Genomic DNA, 18,926 nt, shown 5'->3' with positions numbered 1-18,926 from the left:
TTTTTCCAATCCTGGGCACAGACTACAGCACCTAGCGTTACAACAGATGTCTATTACGTTTGATGGATGATTGAACTGAGATTTGTTCAGGCAATTTAAAGATCCTAATCAAAGAAGGGGCGCTCCAGCTGCCTCGCATGCCTGGAATACGTCCAGCCACAGAGTCAGGCTACAATGATGGGAGTGCTTTAGGCATTTATTCAATTTATTTCATTAGCTCTAAAACTACAGTAAACATTCAGGTTGAGTGTTTGTGTGAAGCTCTGAAGCAGCATCTCTTAGGCCAGAGATTTTTAAACTGTGGGTGATTAAATTTTATGGATTACAACCAACTTTTTAAAAACTAATTTAGCCTTAAATATATCAAAACGCTGTTCACGTAGCAATGGTAAACACTGTTTTGTCAACTTTTTGTTTCAAATTTTTTATGTATGTTTTGGGTCCCGGTGTAAAACTGAGTGATGTTTACAAGCCACGGTTAATAACGTTTCCGAGCCACTGAGAACGGGGTACCGGGGGAGGGAGTCGAGCAAGGCAAAGCGCAGGAGCTCGGCCGAGCCCCACGCCCGGTCAGGAACGCGCGGGCGGCGCCCAAGTCGTTCAGGATGCGCACGCATGATTTAGAGAGCGGATTGGTCAAAACGCGAGGGTCCCGCCCACAGCGTCTCGCCCACCAATGGCTGTGCGGCTGTGCGGGGCGGGGCGGGGCGAGCCTCGCGCGGGCCCCTTGAGCAGCGGGGCGTGGCCGCCGCGAAGGCTAGCCGTGCGACGGCGCGGGCGGGGGTGCAGGCGGCCGCGGCGACGTCGGACGCGCCGGACCTTCTTCGCCAGACCATGTCCCGGCAAGATGCGAGCGCCAACGCTTCCCCATGGGTCGTTGCTTCCCGGCGAACCTCGAGGCCGGCAGAGGAGCCGAGCGGCAGAGGTGGCGGCTGGAGGGAGACCCCCGGCCGCCGGCAGTCTGCGGCCGCCGGTCTCTGGGAACCGCCGCTCTGCTTTGGGCTGAAGAGCGACTGGGTCGGCGCGGTGATCGGTGAGAGCGACGGGGCGGGCGGGGGGCGGGCGGGGGGGCGGCGGGGCCGCGGCGACCCCCGCAGAAGGGCGGCCCCGCCCCGCCCGCCTCTCCCGCAGGCAGCTGCCGCCTGAGGAGACTCAGGTCCCTCGACCTTTCTAGTGCCTTCTGGTGCTAGAATGATGTCTTTCAATGCACCTTTTGATATTTTAAAGCGACGATGTTTGAAGAGAGCAAACTTTTAGAAAACTTAAGAATTATTTGAGTTGAAAGATCAGGCCTTTGACAGCTTGCCCCAAAACGGACGACAAAGCGGTGCTGAAATCAGTCCGTTTGAGCACCATTAGAGCCCTTAACCGAAGATGAGAAGCTTAGGATGGTACGGTAGTGCTGCTCGGAGCAATAGCTGTGTCCTGCATGTAGTTTCTTTAACTTGATTATGAGTTATATGCTGAAAAACAGGATCTTTTTTCTGAGTATATCTTGAGTCTTGTAAATTTATCTTTGAAAAGCATTTAGAAATTATTGGAATTTAGATTTGCTCCGTTTCTTGCCGTTAAGTCTAAGGGGGAATTCCAACATTTTGCCCATTAGGTATGGGAGCTAATATTTTGCTTTACCTCTTTTTTAACCTGTTTTGAAGAAATGAACAGATTTTGTAGGCTTCTCTTAAATAGAGGGCTGTAAGACTGATTGCAGGCCAGCCAGAGATTCCTTGACCCTTCAGGGAGGCTCGGGCTCAAGGATCTGAAGAGTGACACTGCACAAACTAAAGGCGTCAGGTTTGCAATAAAAATCACCTAAGCTCTCAACACTTATTGAGCACTTGTGAAGTGCAAGCACCGTGCTAGGGAGCACCACTTGATGTTGGTTCTGGATCCAGTTTTTTAAAATTGTGGTACACGACATAAATTCAGACATAACAATTTTGTGTCCAGTACGGTATTGTTAACCATAAGAACAGTGTTGTGTAGTAGATCTCTAGAACATTGTCACCTTACATGACTGAACCCACCCATTGAACAGCTCCTCATTTCCCCCTGTCTCTGGCAACCACCGTTTCTATAAGTTCGATTATATTACATGCCTCGTAGAAGTAAAATCATGCACTTATTTTTGTAATGAGCTGATTTCACTTAGCATAATGTCCTCAAGGTTCATTGTCACAAATGGCAGAATTTCCTTTTTTCAGGCTGAAGACTTCCATTATATGTATATGCCACATTTTCATCATTCGGTCATCTGTTGACATTTAGATTTTTTTCGACCTCTTAGCTTGTGAATAATGCTGAAATGAACCTGAGGGGCAAATGTCATTTTAGATCCTGATTTAAATTCATTTGCATAAATGCTCAGAAGTGGGATTGCTGAATCATATGGTATTTCTATTTTAAGTTTTTCGAGGAACCTCCATACTGTTTTCCATAGTAGCTGTATCAGTTTGCATCCCCATCCACAGTGCACAACGGTTCCCTTTTTTCCACATCCTCACCAACACTTAGGTCGTCTTTTTGATGATGGCTGTTGGAACAGGTGTGAGGTATCTCACTGTGGTTTTGATTTGCATTTCCCTGATGATTTCAGCATCTTTTCATATATACCTGTTGGATATTTGTATGTCTTCTTTGGAGAAATGTCTATTCAAGACCTTTAACCATTTTTTAATTGCAATTTTTTTTTGTTGAGTTGTAGTGTGCAAAGCCTCCAGTTTCTCCGCTATCTTGCCAACACTTTGCATCCAGATGGCTTTTGCTTGAGCTGATGATGAATCCTTAGTATCTGTCTCTGGGAAAGGAGCCTCCCACTACCCACCAAAATTTGGAATAGAGACCTCTTGCTTCCCTTTCTCCAAACCGAAAGTGATTACTGGACCCTAGGAGCCTTTGTTCGGATGATTTGGGGAAGAACTAGAGGAGTTTCTTAGAGGAAAATGTGTAAATCCCCTTTGTTAATTTAAATTTGCTTTTTTTAAAAAAAAAAATTCTTTATTTTTAAAAACAGGTCATGGTGGATCAAAAATAAGAGACATCCAAAGTACAACAAACACCAAAATACAAGTAAGTGATCTGTGTTCCTAAATTCTTAAAGAGCAAAGTTCATTCCTAACTCTAGTTTTTGATGTACTGTGGTAACTTAGATAAGTAGCCCAAGCTCTTCATACTGCCATTCTTTCCAAGAACTCACCTGAGCTGTGCTCCATTCTAGTCTATGTTTTTTGACTCATGAAGGTAAAAATCTTTAGAGAGAATCTCCACTGAGGAATGAGATCTTGGGAATATTCGTCATGCCCTTCCTGACCTTTATCCCTCAAACCTTGAGCTGCTCCTGTGCTCCCAATCTCAGTAAACAGCAGCATCATTCCCCAGGTTCCTGAGCCAGAAATCTCAGGTTACCCACTCTTCTTATCCCACAACCAGTCCATCACAGAGTCCTTTCTATGTCCCGTATTTCTCTAAGGGAATCAGATCATTTGGGGCATTCTCCCCTAACTGATCATCCTCCTTCTAGGCTTATCCTCCTACAACCATTCTCCACTGTGGCCAGAGCATCTTTCCAAAACACAAATCCTGTGTTTATGACCTTTTCCTGCACAAAAGCCTTCCATAATAGATCCGACACTGATTGACAGCAATACCATATTTATCTTATGTTTTATACTACTTGAAGTTGAGTGACTGTTGGAGGGAGAAATGGTGAAGGGACTCCAGTCTCCTCTATTTTTCCCCTTGTATCTAGATAATAAAAGGGTATCCCGAAGCAGAAGTCAAAATTTTTGGCAGCAAGATGATGCAGACAAAAGCAAAAGCCGTGATAGATAATCTTGTTAAAAAACAAGAAAATTATAATTCAGAACCCAGAGTTGGTAAGTAATTTTTGCTCACTAAAGCCCTGTAAAATTTTTAAAATTTCATGCAGTGTTATAAGTCGTATTATAGCTGATGCTTTTTCTGATTACAAAGATTTAGATTGCCATCATTAGATCTAATCTAGAAGTTTTTTGCGATGGAATCCCAGAATACTTTTTTCCTTACACTACAACACTTAATCTCTGTGATTAGGCCTAGCAGTTTTACTTTTAGCCACAGGTGAGTGAAAAAAACAAAACAGCCTTTTAACACAGTTCACTGTTAATGATAGAGCAAGGATTAGTCCTGGCCTCCTGTCGCCATGGTCTCTTCCCTAAACACGACTTACTTTGAAAACTGCCTAATTATTTGGTATTTTAAAAATCTCAGATCTGCTTAGACTCGAGAAAAGCCATTATTGAACCATTTCCAGAAGCAACAAGCAAGTAAAAAGAAGGGTCTTGGCTTCAGAGGCAGCATTGCTTCTTACTGTTTCTTGGAAAGGAATCTCCAAGAAGCCTCTAAGACTGTTTCTTTATTTGTTAACCTGGGGTAATGTCCGCCTCACAGGAGTATTGTAAAGATTAAGTGATACATGTGATTTATTAGCAGACACTAGGCTCTCGTACTGTTTAACTTCTCTTTTCCAATAAATTAAATTTTTTTTCCAATTCGTAAATCTGAAGTAGATAACTGACAAAAGCATGACCAGAATTGTCATGGTACCATAGTACTAAAGCCCTAAATTTTATATTTAGCATTACTGTCTGGTTATTAAAACAAAATAGTAAAATGGTTCTGGGGATTTTGTACTGGTAGGATTTGTTTTGAAACTAATTTGGTGAGAATATTTTTAACAGATATCGTTGCACTCCACCCTTCTGCTGGAGGGGGTGTAAGGGCAAATGTCAGTGTTGTCACGGAAGATCAGCCATTGATTGACTGGGATCAAATTCGAGAAGAAGGTTTGAAATGGGAAAAAAAAAAGTGGGCAGGTTAGTGCTGCATCCTGACATTTATACTTGGTCTTGGTGTTTCTCTTAAGGTTTTTATCCTCTATAAAGTGTGTTACTTTTTGTAATGAAATCTACATGAAAAATGATAGTAAAATTTGAAGTGCTGCGGTGAGCCCCTGGGGCATGATAGTTTCTGTGTTGTCTGCGTTGTGGTTTATGCTATAAATATTAAACTTGTCTGCACCTTGTCTTATTCGAGGTAACTCACTGCAAAAGTTTAATAAAATAAAAAGAAAATCAGTCCCAGGGGGAAATGAGAGGCATAAACAGGCCAACCCTCAGGTGTTAACATTGTTGCTGTGATTGAGCAGAACTTGGTCTTGGAGTGTCTTAGCTGACAAGGGCAAAGTAAGAGGGAAAACATTTAATGAGGGCATACGGTTCTTGAGAAGAGATGGGTTTTTGAAATTTAATTTTAGATGAAATTCTCACTTGGAATTATATATGGAGTGTACCGTTCCACATTATATTCACCAAATTTCAGAGTAAATTCAGGCACTAATTTTGGCTATCAGAATCAGGTAGTAATACAACATCATTTATTTAAAAATAAAAAGCTGTATTAACAATGATTAATTCCACTGTGGTGGTCAGCGCATCTGCATGTGAAGTTCCAGTTTCCAATTCATAAATCTGAAGTAGATGACTGACAAAAGCATGACCAGAATGGTCAACAATCTGTGTGTTGATATTTCGGATGGGAGGCCAGATAAAGGATTTAAGTTTGGAGGAGGTATGATAGGCATTTAAGAAAGAAAACAAAATAGCTTTAGGGGACAAAGTAAGGATAAATATTTTATTCCTAAAAAGCAATGGGATGGACCTTCAAAGAAAAGATAAAATCAATTTACTATGTTTGAGAGATTTATCAGCTGTGATGATTGTATGTCTTCTAAAGCTTGGCTTATTTTATTTTATACTTAATTATTAAAGATCTCTTTCTTGGGCGAAAAATGTAATTGAAAGACAAACCAGAAAGGGAAATTTCTTTTTTTTCTGCTTTATCTCCCCAACACCCCCCTACACAGTTGTATATCTTAGTTGCAGGTCCTTCTAGTTGTGGGATGTGGGACGCCGCCTCAACGTGGCCTGACGAGCGGTGCCATGTCCGCGCCCAGGATCCGAACCCTGGGCCACTGCAGCAGAGCGCGCGAACTTAACCACTCGGCCACAGAGCTGGCCCCCAGAAAGGGAAATTTCTTAGACACTGGCATAAGCCTGGCTGGCAAAATGTAGAATGACTGTCTAAAGCTGTGTGTATGCAAAGTGAACTTAATACATATTTTAGTTTGATTTCTGTTACTTTGAATAAGTGTCAGTGAAATGTAAATTCTCATTTGTCAAAGTTTGAATTTTCGTCTTTGTCCCAGATTTGCCTCTAATTAAGAAAAACTTTTACATGGAGTCAGAAACAACAAGTTCAATGTCACAAATGCAAGTAGACAATTGGAGGTGGGTCATTTTATTACTTTAAGTATTTGTATAGTTAGGTTATTAGATTAACTCATTAGGCTAAAATTTGAAATGATTGCATTTGAAGACCATATTCAAATGAAAACTTGGTCACATCCTACATGATATATATTTTAGAGCATTGCCATCCAATAAAACTTTCTGCAGAGATGGAAAATGGGCCATATTTGTGTCTAATAGAATAGTCACAATAGTCAATAGCTATTGAACACTTAAAATGTGGCTAGTATAATTGAGAAACTGAATTTTTAACTTAAAATTTTAAATTTAAAAAGACACGTGGTTAGTGCCTCCTGTATTGGACAGTGGTTTTAGAGAATTATTTTTAAAACTTGAAAATCATAAGAAATTGATCTGATATCTGAATGTTAGAATAATTTCTTACTCTTCAGTCCTTATCTGGCATGAAGGGTCCTAATGGCAGCGTTTTTTTTCGATGAAAGCCTGTTATAAAACTAAGGTAGTATAGTATAGCGGAAAGAACAGTTACTTTAGGGTTTCAGTGGGGCTCAGACTTTGGACAAGTAACTAATGATGATCACCTGTCAAATGAGAAGAATTCCCACTTCACAGGCTTGTTGAAGATAAATTGAGGAAATATATGTGGCACCTTGTAGGCCCTCCCTCAGGTGTTTGCCAGATCTGCTTTTTGAATAATGACGCGTATAATTTTCAGGCTTTGTTCTTAACCTTTCCATGAAACTTTCATTGACCCATTTCATACATACAATGTGATTTTTTTTTTCCTTCTCTCTGCAACTATCTGAAAAGAAAAAGATAGGCTCACTTCTGTTTCTTAGTTAGTACATTTTACTCTGTCTTTACTAACAGTCTTGTTTTAATCAGTTGCAGTTGAATTTGTAGGTATGACGTGAACTAATGCTGGAAAACGTTTCTTGCTTGGGGAGTATAGCAACGAAAGCCACTAATGCTTGTTCCATTTTTCCTTAAAGGAAGGAAAATTATAATATAATGTGTGATGACCTGAAAGGTGGTGAGAAACGCCCTATCCCCAATCCCACATGTAAATTTGAGGATGCCTTTCAGTGTTATCCTGAAGTTATGGAAAACATTCAAAAGGCAGGTTTTCAAAAGCCAACACCAATTCAGGTATGCTTTCTTTAATTCTCATATTTCACTGGTTTTCCCCCCCAAACAGTATCAGATTGTTAGAAGTTAAATCACCAGGAAGCAACTGGCTCCTGTGAGCATGCCCCGCAGCTCCTTCCCACCAGTGTCCAGCACTCAAGACATGTTCGCTGAAAGACATTTCAGACTAGGAGAGGAGGGACACTTGGCAAAAGGAAATGTAGTAATTATTTTAACGTTTATTGTTCTGTTTCAGTCACAGGCGTGGCCAATAGTTCTACAAGGAATAGATCTTATTGGAGTAGCCCAAACTGGAACAGGGAAGACACTGTCCTACTTAATGCCTGGGTTTATCCATCTGGACTCTCAACCAATGTAAGAATTTCTACAGCTGGATTCTCTTCATAGAAGTTTAATAGATATAGATACCAAGAATACAGTTAAAGTTTCTTTTATCTATTGCATTGGTCAAAAGGTAACGCCTCATCTCAGGGAAATACGCTTGTACTGGGCTGCTGAAAGTAGAAATTGATGAAACATTTTTAGGAAGCAGTAGGTAGTATCTACCGAAAGTCTTAATAGTGAAACATTGGAAACAAATTGTTTGAATTATCATGTCCAGTACAAAATGCTATTCTCTGAGAGAATGTTTGACACAGGAAAGCATTGGCCGTGTTAAATGAAAAGGCTGGTAGGTAGGCCCTTGGATTTTTTTTGTTTGGCTGTTTTTCTCTATTTCTCCACTCTTTATGGTGGATGTATGTGATTTGACAGTCATTACTAAATATCTTGAAAGCACTGAATCAATGTCCCTTTTTATCTGAGACAGATGCTTTAATGTTAATCTGTTTTCTCTCTAAAGAGCTAGAGAAAAAAGGAATGGACCTGGCATGTTAGTCCTCACACCCACTCGAGAATTAGCTCTTCAAGTGGAAGCTGAATGTTCTAAGTATTCTTATAAAGGTCTTAAAAGGTCAGTCATTTCTTTGGCTGTTCTTGCATCAGTATTTTAAACATTTGTAGCTTTAAACATTCTCCCCATTATTTTTCACACATTTTGAGAATCTGAAACGGCTCAGCATTGGTCAGCTATTACTCCTGATCCGAATCAGTGGTAGCCAGGGTGCTGGGGTCAAGTAATGATGATAGAAACATGGCTCTCTGGGACACACTGCTGTCACTGGATGGGTGTAGGTAGTTCTCAGAAAGGGACAAATCACTATCAAAGGGATCTGCTACTCTTTTTGATTTATATACCTTTTATTTTGTTATTTTATATCCAATATGCTTAGGTTGGTTGGGATTTTGAGTTGTGATGGGGTATTCCTTGCCTGAACATGAACTTCTGTCTTTTCTTTTTAAGTGTTTGTATATATGGTGGTGGAGATAGAAATGGACAAATACAAGACCTGACAAAAGGTGTAGATATCATTATTGCAACTCCAGGAAGATTGAACGATCTGCAAATGAATAACTTTGTGAACCTGAAAAGTGTAACCTACTTGGTAATCACAGAGCTGGGGTGTGGGATACCAGCAGAAAGAGCTGAACTTGAAAAAGCTGTCTTAGATGGCTGTCCATTTTATAATGGTTTTAAATCCTAGGAACATTTCCCAGTCCCTCTAGTATGTTAAAATAAGGATTTTTAGGATAATTCTAAATGTTTCTTATACTTTTTGGAAAATTTAGATAATTACAAAAAAAAATAGAAAGTCCACATGGATGTTTTAGACATTTAAATTTTTTTCATTAAATAGATTTAGGGGGGCAGGCCCTGTGGCCAAGTGGTTAAGTTCGCACGCTCCACTGCAGGCGGCCCAGTGTTTCAGGTTCGAATCCTGGGCGCGGACATGGCACCACTCATCGAGCCACGCTGAGGTGGCATCCCACATGCCACAACTGGAGGGACCCACAACTAAGAATATACAACTATGTACTGGGGGGCTTTGAGGAGAAAAAGGAAAAAAAATCTTTAAATAGATTTAGAAACTATTAGTTAGCCAACTTAAAAAGATCAAGTCAATCTGTGTTACAACTACAGATAGCTTATTTTCTCTTAGATAAATTAATTGCTTACATAAAAGGGAAAATGAGAAAAAATTACCTTTTTGGTATTCATAAAAGAGAGCATACATATTAGCTGCCTTCCATATCTAATCCAGCCACAACCATTTTTTTTTCTGTTTTATTTTTTATTGAGGTTATGATGGTTTACAACCTTGTGAAATTTCACTTGTACATTATTTGTTAATCATGTTATAGGTGCACCACTTCACCCTTTGTGCCCACCCCCACTCCCCATTTCTCCTGGTAGCCACCAATCTGTTCTTTTTTTGCCGTGTGTTTGTTTATCTTCCACATATGCGTCGAGTCACAGAAAGATTGTCTTTCTCTATCTGGCTCACCTTGCTGAACATAATACCCTCAAGGTCCATTCATGTTGTTGTGAATGGGACGATTTTATCCTGTTTTATGGCTGAGTAGTATTCCATTGTGTGTATATATATATATCACATCTTCTTTATCCAATCATCAGTCGATGGGCATCTAGGTTGCCTCCACATCTTGGCTACTGTGAATAATGCTGCAATGAACATAGGGGTGCATGAGTCTCTTTGAATTGCTGATTTCAAGTTCTTTGGATAGATCCCCAATAGTGGGATGACTGGATCATATGGTATTTCTATTTTTTATTTTTTTTATTGAGTTCATAATAGTTTACATCTATGTGAGTTTTAGTTGTACGTTATTTCTTATCTGTCACCGCATAAGTGCTCCCCTTCACCCCCCAGTACCCACCCCTCAACCCCCTTCCTCTGGTAACCACTGAACTGTTTTCTTTGTCCGTATGTTTGTTTATATTCCACATATGAGTGTAATCATCTGGTGTTTGTCTTTCTCAGTCTGGCTTATTTGGCTTAGCATAATTCCCTCCAGGTCCTTCCATGTTATTGCAAATGGGATGAACTTGTCTTTTTTTTATGGCTGAGTAGTATTCCATTATATATATACCACATCTTCGATTGATGGGCACTTGGGTTGCTTCCATGTCTTGGCTATTGTGAATAGTGGTGCAAGGAACATCAGGGTGGGTATGTTACTTTGACTTACTGATTTCAAGTTGTTTGGGTAGCTACCCAGTAGTGGGATAGCTGGGTCGTATGGTAGTTTTATTTTTAGTTTTTTGAGGAATCTCTGTACTGTTTTCCACAGTCAGCCACAACCATTTTTAACGCAGGTATTAGATGAAGCCGACAAGATGCTGGACATGGGATTTGAACCCCAGATAATGAAGATTTTGTTGGATGTGCGCCCAGACAGGCAGACTGTTATGACAAGGTAAGTAGATGCATGACTGCTCATCTGCAAAACCATTGGACTGGAATCCATTCTTTTTGGTTGATTTCCCCACAGGATTTTAGAGCTTTACTTGAGAACATTTTGAGATCCTTAGGTGAAAGATCATGTCATCACTTAGTTCAGCAACTCAGTGTAACAGTGTCACGTGGCTGTTGGGTTACCTAGGTTACAGTAGAGATTTCTATCAAACATGCACAGGGGATTCCTGCTGCATAGTAGGGTCCTAAGTGATCACCTGGCCTTAGAGGTAAACATTTGGTTACTGAAGACTTTTTTGCCCAAGATAAAAGTGAGGAAACAGTGACTGTTGTTTAAAGGCAGAGTGACCTATAGACCTGGGCTTGTATCTTCTGTGTCATAAGCATTAAAAAGAGTAGTGTATAACTGAGGAAATATACTAAATTTCCTCACTTCATTTTCCTACTACTTTTCCCATCATTGTATAATTACTGTGAAAGTACAAAAGGCGGTTATTTTCATAATACATATGGTTGAAGAAACATTTCACTTTACAGAGCCTTTCATCAGTACACTTAAAATGTTTTTATTTGACATAAGCACTTGGTTTTGCCTGCTCATAATGTATGAAAAATTCTAGAGTTTTTTTGTCTTTTATAAAGGCCAAGAGAAAACTAGTCTAACACTTAAATTCATTTTACCTTTCCATAGATTAGAATTTAAAATATAGGTCTCTCTCACCTTTGATTTAGAAACCTATTTATTAAACTTATTTAAAGGTTTCATCTAGTAGCTTCACTATAGTTGAACAATTCTTTGTGAAACATTAGTTTTCTGTAAAATCTGCCGTATTGAAAAATACTAAATTTGTCTTTCATAGGTAATTTGGTTCATAGCATTCTTTTTTTTAAAGATTTTATTTTTTTCCTTTTTCTCCCCAAAGCCCCCCAGTACATAGTTGTATATTCTTGGTTGTGGGTCCTTCTAGTTGTGGCATGTGGGACGCTGCCTCAGCGTGGTTTGATGAGCAGTGCCATGTCCGCGCCCAGGATTCAAACCAACGAAACACTGGGCTGCCTGCAGCAGAGCACACGAACTTAACCGCTCGGCCACGGGGCCAGCCCCTGGTTCATAGCATTCTTAAGGAAACTTAGTAATATTTGATTTATAATAAATCTTATTGTATTGTATTTTATTTGGTGAGGAAGATTGGCCCTGTAACATCTGTTGCCAGTCTTGCTCTTTTTGCTGAGGAAGATTGTTCCTGAGCTAACATCTGTGGCAGTCTTCCTCTATTTTGCATATCGGACACCACCACAGCATGGCTTGATGAGCGGTGTGTAGGTCTGTGACCAGGATCTGAACCTGCGAAACCCCAGGCCACCAAAGTGGAGTATGCAAACTGAACCATCACGCCACCAGGCTGGCCCCTGATTTATAATTTTAATATTTGTGTATCATGTTTTATTTCCAGTGCAACGTGGCCATATTCTGTCCGTCGACTCGCACAATCTTATTTGAAAGAGCCAATGATTGTATATGTTGGTACTCTGGACCTAGTTGTAAGCTTGTTTTTTATTACTATTGTTAAAAATATTTCTTATTATGGAAGTTTTAATTACTTTGTGTTTTGGCATGTCTACTCTGTCTGCTCCCTAATTTTAGAGCAAATCCTAGATGGCTATGATTTTATCCATAAATTCTTTATGTCTAAAAGACTAATCTTTAACTACGGTACTATTATCACTCATCTAAAATTTTAATAATCTGTTAATACCATCAAATATCCAGTCAGTGTTCCTAATTTCCTGACATCCCATTTTTATTAACTCTGTTAGAATCAGGTTCTAAACAAGGTCTACCGATGTGCATAGATGTAAGTCTGATGTGCTCTTTTTGTGAAGGTAAGACTGATCGATGGGTTCAGATGTTGTTAGTAATGAAACAATTCATAATCAAAGATCTGCATTCTATCTCTCCTCCATTATAAAGTTCTCTGGCTTTTCACTTAGTAATTGAAATTGGCCTTTCAAATTAATCATCAATGAAAATTGACTTTTTACTTAATCACTAGCAATTAATAATAGTGGGTGATTGCCTAGGCTCATTTCATTAAATTTCACAAAAGGCAGGATAAATGCTTGATTCTTTCCTTTCATTAAATGCTATTAAAGCCTGTTTTATCTCTGGGTCAAAAAATGGTAACAATGTTACCTTTTATTTTGCATTAAATTGTCAAAATACTCGTTGAATGCAAACTCCTGTGTCCTAAGCTGATCATTTTCCTTCATTGGAAGGGCTATACCCAAACTTCATGATGATAGTTTTTGTAAGCTTGGCCTCACCCCATGTGTGTTTCTCTTCCTCCAATGGTAACCACTTGCTTTCAGCACACTCCCAAGCATGCAGGGGTTCCCAACTTAGCTTGGGTGAGTAAGTGATAGAAAAGTGAAAGGCTGAGCTACTGATCTTTAAGTAGAAACAGGTAATTTTGCAAGGACTTGCCTTCTTTCCTGTGAGTAGTTTATTAAAACAGTAACCAGTGATAGAAATAGATATATTTCGAGCCAGTGTGTGAGGTTTGCCCATCGATGCTGATGTACTGTGGTCTCTGAACCCTTCAGGCTGTGAGTACCGTGAAGCAGAATATAATTGTCACCACAGAAGAAGAGAAACGATCTCACATCCAGACTTTCCTAGAGAGCATGTCTCCCAAAGACAAAGTCATAGTGTTTGTCAGCAGAAAAGCTGTGTAAGTATTTTTCTCTTTTACATTTTTAAGCATCAGTCAAACTGGTTTGTTTAGCATTATTTCTGTTTGTATACTAATTTCAAATGGGGGTGTGTATGTCTTACAGTACCTTATTTCGGAGTTTCGCTCATAGAGGTAAAACTAGTGAACTAATGGTGTGTTAGAATAAGCACTTAAGATTACTGACTTTATCTTTTGCCTAAGTGCTGATCACTTATCAAGTGACCTCATTCTCCAACATATATCAGTGGAGTCTCTGCACGGCAACAGAGAGCAGAGCGATCGAGAGAGAGCATTAGAAAACTTTAAAACAGGTACTTTTATGCAATTAGTATTTGTTGTTGTTTAAAAGCATACAATGCCTGGGCTTGGCTGAGTGACAGCACCTTTTCAGGGAACCCATTTCTAAGATCTGTCCTCCACTTGCAGATTCCAAAACTATACCTGTTAGAGCTCTAAATATTATTAATCAGACTCTCAGAACTATCCAAACTCAAAAAGCTAATTTTTAAACCTGGATATCAAGGTAATTTGCAGTGGGGGAGATTTCTATTAAGTGACCTGAAAGGCATACATCTTTGTGACATGGTTCAGATGATTCAGGGGCCATTTGCTGAACCATGGTTTCTATTGTGTTGTAACTTGCCAGCAGTTAAAAAGAAAGACTAGGGGCCGGGCCGTGGCCGAGTGGTTAAGTTCGCGGGATCCGCTTCGGGGGCCCAGGGTTTCACCGGTTCGGATCCTGGGCACAGATGTGGCACTGCTCATCAGGCCATGTTGAGGTGGCATCCCACGTGACACAACTAGAAGGACCCACAATTCGAATATACAACTATGTACTGGGGGGCTTTGGGGAGAATAATTAAAAAAACAACCTGGGAACAGATGTTAGCTCAGGTGCCAATCTTTAAAAAAAGTAAAAAAGAAAGATTATAACTATCCCTTTCCCATTTTCATTATAGTTTGTGTGTTTTGTTTGTTTTCCTTCTTCTCCCCAAAGCCCCCCACTACATAGTTGTATATCTTAGTTGTAGGTCCTTCTGGTTGTGGCATGTGGGATGCCACCTCAGCATGGCCTGATGAGCGGTGCTAGGTCCACACCCAAGATCCAAACCGGCGAAACCCTGGGCCGCTGCAGCAGAGCATGTGAACCCAACCACTCAGCCACAGGGCCAGCCCCATCATAAGTGTTTTAATATTAGAAGCAGTAATAGTTCACCTGATTAGATATTAGGGGAAAATATACTTTTCAGATATGCCTTGGGTTGGTTTATGCCAGAGTGTGTCTATATTCTTTTTGGCTTTACTCTTTAGGTAAAGTGAGAATACTGATTGCTACTGACTTAGCATCTCGAGGGCTCGACGTGCATGATGTCACACATGTCTATAATTATGATTTTCCCCGGAACATTGAAGAATATGTGCACAGGGTAGGGCGCACTGGAAGGGCAGGGTAAGTCTGCATAGTCCACTCATGGAAGAAGTCAACCCTGGCTCCTCATTATTCCCCTCAGAGACTGCTCTCACTTAGAAAACTGTTTTGTTCTCTTGCCTGTCAATTGCTCTGCCCCAGAATCTACTTTGCTTTTACTTTATCCCTGTCCAATTGGTCTGTTCTAGGGTCAAGCAGACCCCTCTATGATTAGCTGCATGTAACTGGTTCCGATTTCACTCTTCGCTTTATATCTCTAGTGTTACAACAGTGAGCTAAACCCTATGGTAATCTTGTCCAACCGGGCATCTGTAAGAGGACCTCTTTTCCCGCGGAGAGTACTACCATCATAAGCCCCCTGTGACAACCACCGCTGATTATTTAGATTGCAAATGGCTGTTTCAATGATGCTAAACTGTAACATATAACACATATTAGGGCTTGTGAAAGAGTTGAGGGTTTGCTACTGCTGTTTTTATTCTGTTTTGCTAACTGAAGCATGAATATAAATTATAACTCAAATTACATGAGTTTTTCTCCCCCTTAAAGGAGAACTGGAGTGTCAATTACCCTTCTCACTAGAAATGATTGGAGAGTTGCCAATGAATTAATTAATATTCTGGAAAGAGCAAATCAGGTGAGAATATACAACTTATTAGAACTCTACCTCATATCACTTTTCTAATTTTAAAATAATTTCATTTATTCCAAGTACTGGGGCTTACTGTTTATCAAGAAAGACAGATAAAATAAGTAATTAAACATGTGAGGGCCGTAGCATGGCACGGTAAGGAGCTACCATATCGTATAATTAGGGAACCTAATCTAATAGGGATGAGCATCAGTGAAAACCTTGCTCAGGAAGAAGCCAGTGGGTTTGGAGGTTGGGAGAGATGTAGAATGGGCGAAGTGTTCCAGCAAGAGAAGATACGCAGACCTGGAGGTGACAAAGAACATGCAGTACGTGGCACCAGATAAGGCATGTTAAGGTCACTGGGAAGCAACTGAAGGGGCTATGCAAGGAGGGGAGTAGCATAATGATGGGGGTTTTTAAGATCAGTCTGGTTTTATAGCTTGAAGATAGCCTCAGAGTTTAATGTGCAGGAAGACACATTTCATTCTGTTTGAAAGATGTCATGTAATCAATTGTGGAGATTCTCTGACTGAAATGATTCAGAGGCATTTTTAGCATACTGTAGAAAAACTGTTACACTAAAAGAAAAATCTCATTCCTAATAATACATTTAACGGTTTTAGATTATCCCAGAGGACCTTGTGTCAATGGCTGAAAGATACAAAGCAAATAAACTGAAAAAAGAAATGGAAAAAAAGTTGGGAAGACCCCAAGGAAAACCCAAGAAGTTTTATTAATGTCTGTGTTGAAGTGGTGCAAGCCGACTTACAGAAGGTAAAACTTGAATAGCACCTGGACTTTCAAATGCCTCTTTCCCTTAATGAGGTTTTGTTAGTGTGTTGCAATCAGCATTCTCTCTAAGTCATTGACATAGGAAATTATTAGGTATTAGTCTTGATCTGTTGCCTAAATTTCCAGTTAATGTATCTTATTTAGAGTTAAAAGTATTAATTCAGAGTTGCGAAAATAAACTTGAAGTTGTACAGAAGGATCATGAAGAGGGTAATAGAGTTGGTGGAGGTATAAGGTGGTATAACCTCTTCTGAGCAATTTGGTAATGTGTCAGTTATAAATACATATACCTTCTGATCCAGCAGTTCCTCTTCTAGGAATATCTATAAGTGTCTGCATATACAAGTAAAGATTTATTTATTAGAGCAGTATTTGTAGTAGAAAAGACAAAACTAAGTTCAGTAGGGGACCATGTGGATAAACTATGGAGAAAATATTTTTGCAAATCATATATCTGATAAGGGATTAATACCTACAATATAGAGAACTCCTAAAACCAAACAGAAACAACCAACCAGATTAAAAAATGGGCCAAGGACTTGAATAGACATTTCTCCAAGTGGCCAATGAACCTATGAATACAAATAGATATGAAAAGATGCTCAACCTCACTAATCACTAGGGAAATGCAAATCAAAACCACAGTGAGATTACCTCACACTCATTGGGATGGCTACTATAGAATGGCTATTATCAAATAGAAAATAAATGTTGGCAAGGATGTGGAGAAATTGGAACCCTTGTACACGGTTGGTAGGAATGTAAAATGGTGGGTCCAGTATGCAAAATATGGCAGTTCCTCCAAAAATTAAAACTATCATCCAGCAATTCCACTTCTGGGCATATATCCAAAAGAATTGAAGCAGGGTCCCTAAGAGAGATTGGTACACTCATGTTCATAGCAGCTTTATTCATAATAGCCAAAAGGTGTTGCATGGTGAGTGGATACGCAAAGCAGTATGTAAAAGGAAGTTCTAACACGTGCTACATGGATGAACCTTGAGGACATGATGCTCAGTGAAATAAGCCAGTCACAAAAGGACATATTGTATGATTCCACTTACATGAGGAACTTAGAGTAGTCAATTCATAGAGACAAAGTAGAATGGTGGTTGCCAGGAGCTGGTGGGAGGGGGAAATGAGATATTTAATGGGCATGGAGTTTCAGTTTTGCACAATGAAACAGTTCTGGAGATTGGTTGTAGAATAATGAATATACTTAATACTACTGAATTTACTTAATACTACTTAAAAATGGTTAGGATGGTAAATTTTGTTATGTGTAGTTTATCACAATTAAAAATTTTTTAAAAGGCTTGGGAACAGCAGGGGCTGGCATGGTGGCATGTGGTTAGGTTCGCGCACTCTGCTTCGGTGTTCTGGGGTTTGCAGGTTCAGATCCGAGGCACAGACCTATGCACCTCTCATCAAGCCATGCTGTGGCAGAGTCCCACATATAAAATAGAGGAAGATTGGCACAGATATTAGATCAGGGACAATCTTCCTCACCAAAAAGAAAAAAAAAGATTTGAGAACAGCAACTTACATTTTTTTCTACTTATTTTTCAGAATTCAAGATTTTTTAGAGATGTACTATTTAAGATATATGGAAGTATTGGAAACAAGCTGTCAGTATGAAGAAACTTGACTAATTCTTAAAATAATAGTGTTTAAAAATGTAGAATTCAGTATTTTATACTTTCTTTAATACAGTCAAGAGTATTTAAACTTGAATTTTTTTCCATGGATATTAAGAAGTGTAGCATTAAAATTTTTTGACTTTTCATTATCTTTTTATTTAAAAAACATATTTTGTCTCCTGTAATTTTTCTGTATTGAGGTCTCTAAAGGGTTTAAAGTTTGTTCAGATGTTGTCATGGCAGTGAAAAAGACACTGTTAACAAAATAAAATTTTTTCTATGATAAACAGACAAGCTGATCTCTGTCTTTCTGAATAGCCCTTTAATTTTGTGTTTGTTAAACAGTATTTTATTTGGGGGTATTTTTCTTCAGTGATTAAACTTTACCTACTTTGAAATGAAACAGTAAAAGGATTTCGTGGGACCAAAATATGCAATAGCTGTTTCTTACATTCTAGCCTATAGTTGCATGCTAAAATAAATCATAGGAAAATAATTTCACTTCCATGAAAGGTTTTTTGATTAGTCACATTCCCTAACTTCGCTTTACAGTTTTGTGTAGTTTTTTGCTCCATACATGATAGTTACTTGTATGTATTACCATTTAGTATTTACAGAAGTATTCATATTTGTATAGTCAGGCCATAATCATCTCATCTTACATTATTCATTCATGCAATAATAGTTTCCTGGTATTAGTGATAAGATTGGTAAGATAACAGAAAAGAAATAAAGGTAAAAGCAGAAATTAATGAATAAGAAAATAAAATAAATCCTGCTACAAAACATTAAACAAGATGAGTTCTTCAACTCATTCTATGAAACTAGCATAACATATCAAAACTGAAAATAGCATTAAATCAAGCCATTCTCACTTCTGTACATAAGTAAACTCTCTAGAAAGTAACAGCAGTCTGAGCAC

The 18,926-nt window shown here is 39.2% G+C and overlaps 1 protein-coding gene across 1 annotated transcript; it reads left to right on the top strand.

Moving 5' to 3' along the window:
* The first annotated feature begins 801 nt into the window (after positions 1–801).
* On the top strand, positions 802–18,235 carry DDX43 (DEAD-box helicase 43). Its single transcript, XM_046674551.1, has 17 exons — positions 802–1,033; positions 3,014–3,069; positions 3,749–3,875; positions 4,719–4,853; positions 6,245–6,326; positions 7,301–7,457; positions 7,693–7,811; positions 8,299–8,409; positions 8,800–8,941; positions 10,675–10,775; positions 12,229–12,316; positions 13,379–13,506; positions 13,711–13,820; positions 14,821–14,959; positions 15,488–15,575; positions 16,196–16,346; positions 17,934–18,235. Exons 1-16 carry the CDS (start codon positions 835–837, stop codon positions 16,307–16,309), a joined length of 1,896 nt encoding a protein of 631 aa, XP_046530507.1. The 5' UTR covers positions 802–834; the 3' UTR covers positions 16,310–16,346; positions 17,934–18,235.
* The last annotated feature ends 691 nt before the right edge of the window (positions 18,236–18,926 follow it).

Source organism: Equus quagga, chromosome 11 (assembly GCF_021613505.1).
Source record: "Equus quagga isolate Etosha38 chromosome 11, UCLA_HA_Equagga_1.0, whole genome shotgun sequence".
Lineage (NCBI taxonomy): Eukaryota > Metazoa > Chordata > Mammalia > Perissodactyla > Equidae > Equus > Equus quagga.
Note: the sequence above shows the minus strand (reverse complement) of the source record. Positions and strands in the feature narration are given on the sequence as shown.

Bases quoted from the DNA above. Each gene is read 5' to 3' on its own strand.
- DDX43 (XM_046674551.1), top strand. From the start codon at position 835: ATGTCCCGGCAAGATGCGAGCGCCAACGCTTCCCCATGGGTCGTTGCT. The intron at 6,327-7,300 runs GTGGGTCATTTT...TTTTCCTTAAAG, and splicing joins ATGCAAGTAGACAATTGGAG to GAAGGAAAATTATAATATAA. The intron at 13,821-14,820 runs GTACTTTTATGC...TTTACTCTTTAG, and splicing joins ATTAGAAAACTTTAAAACAG to GTAAAGTGAGAATACTGATT.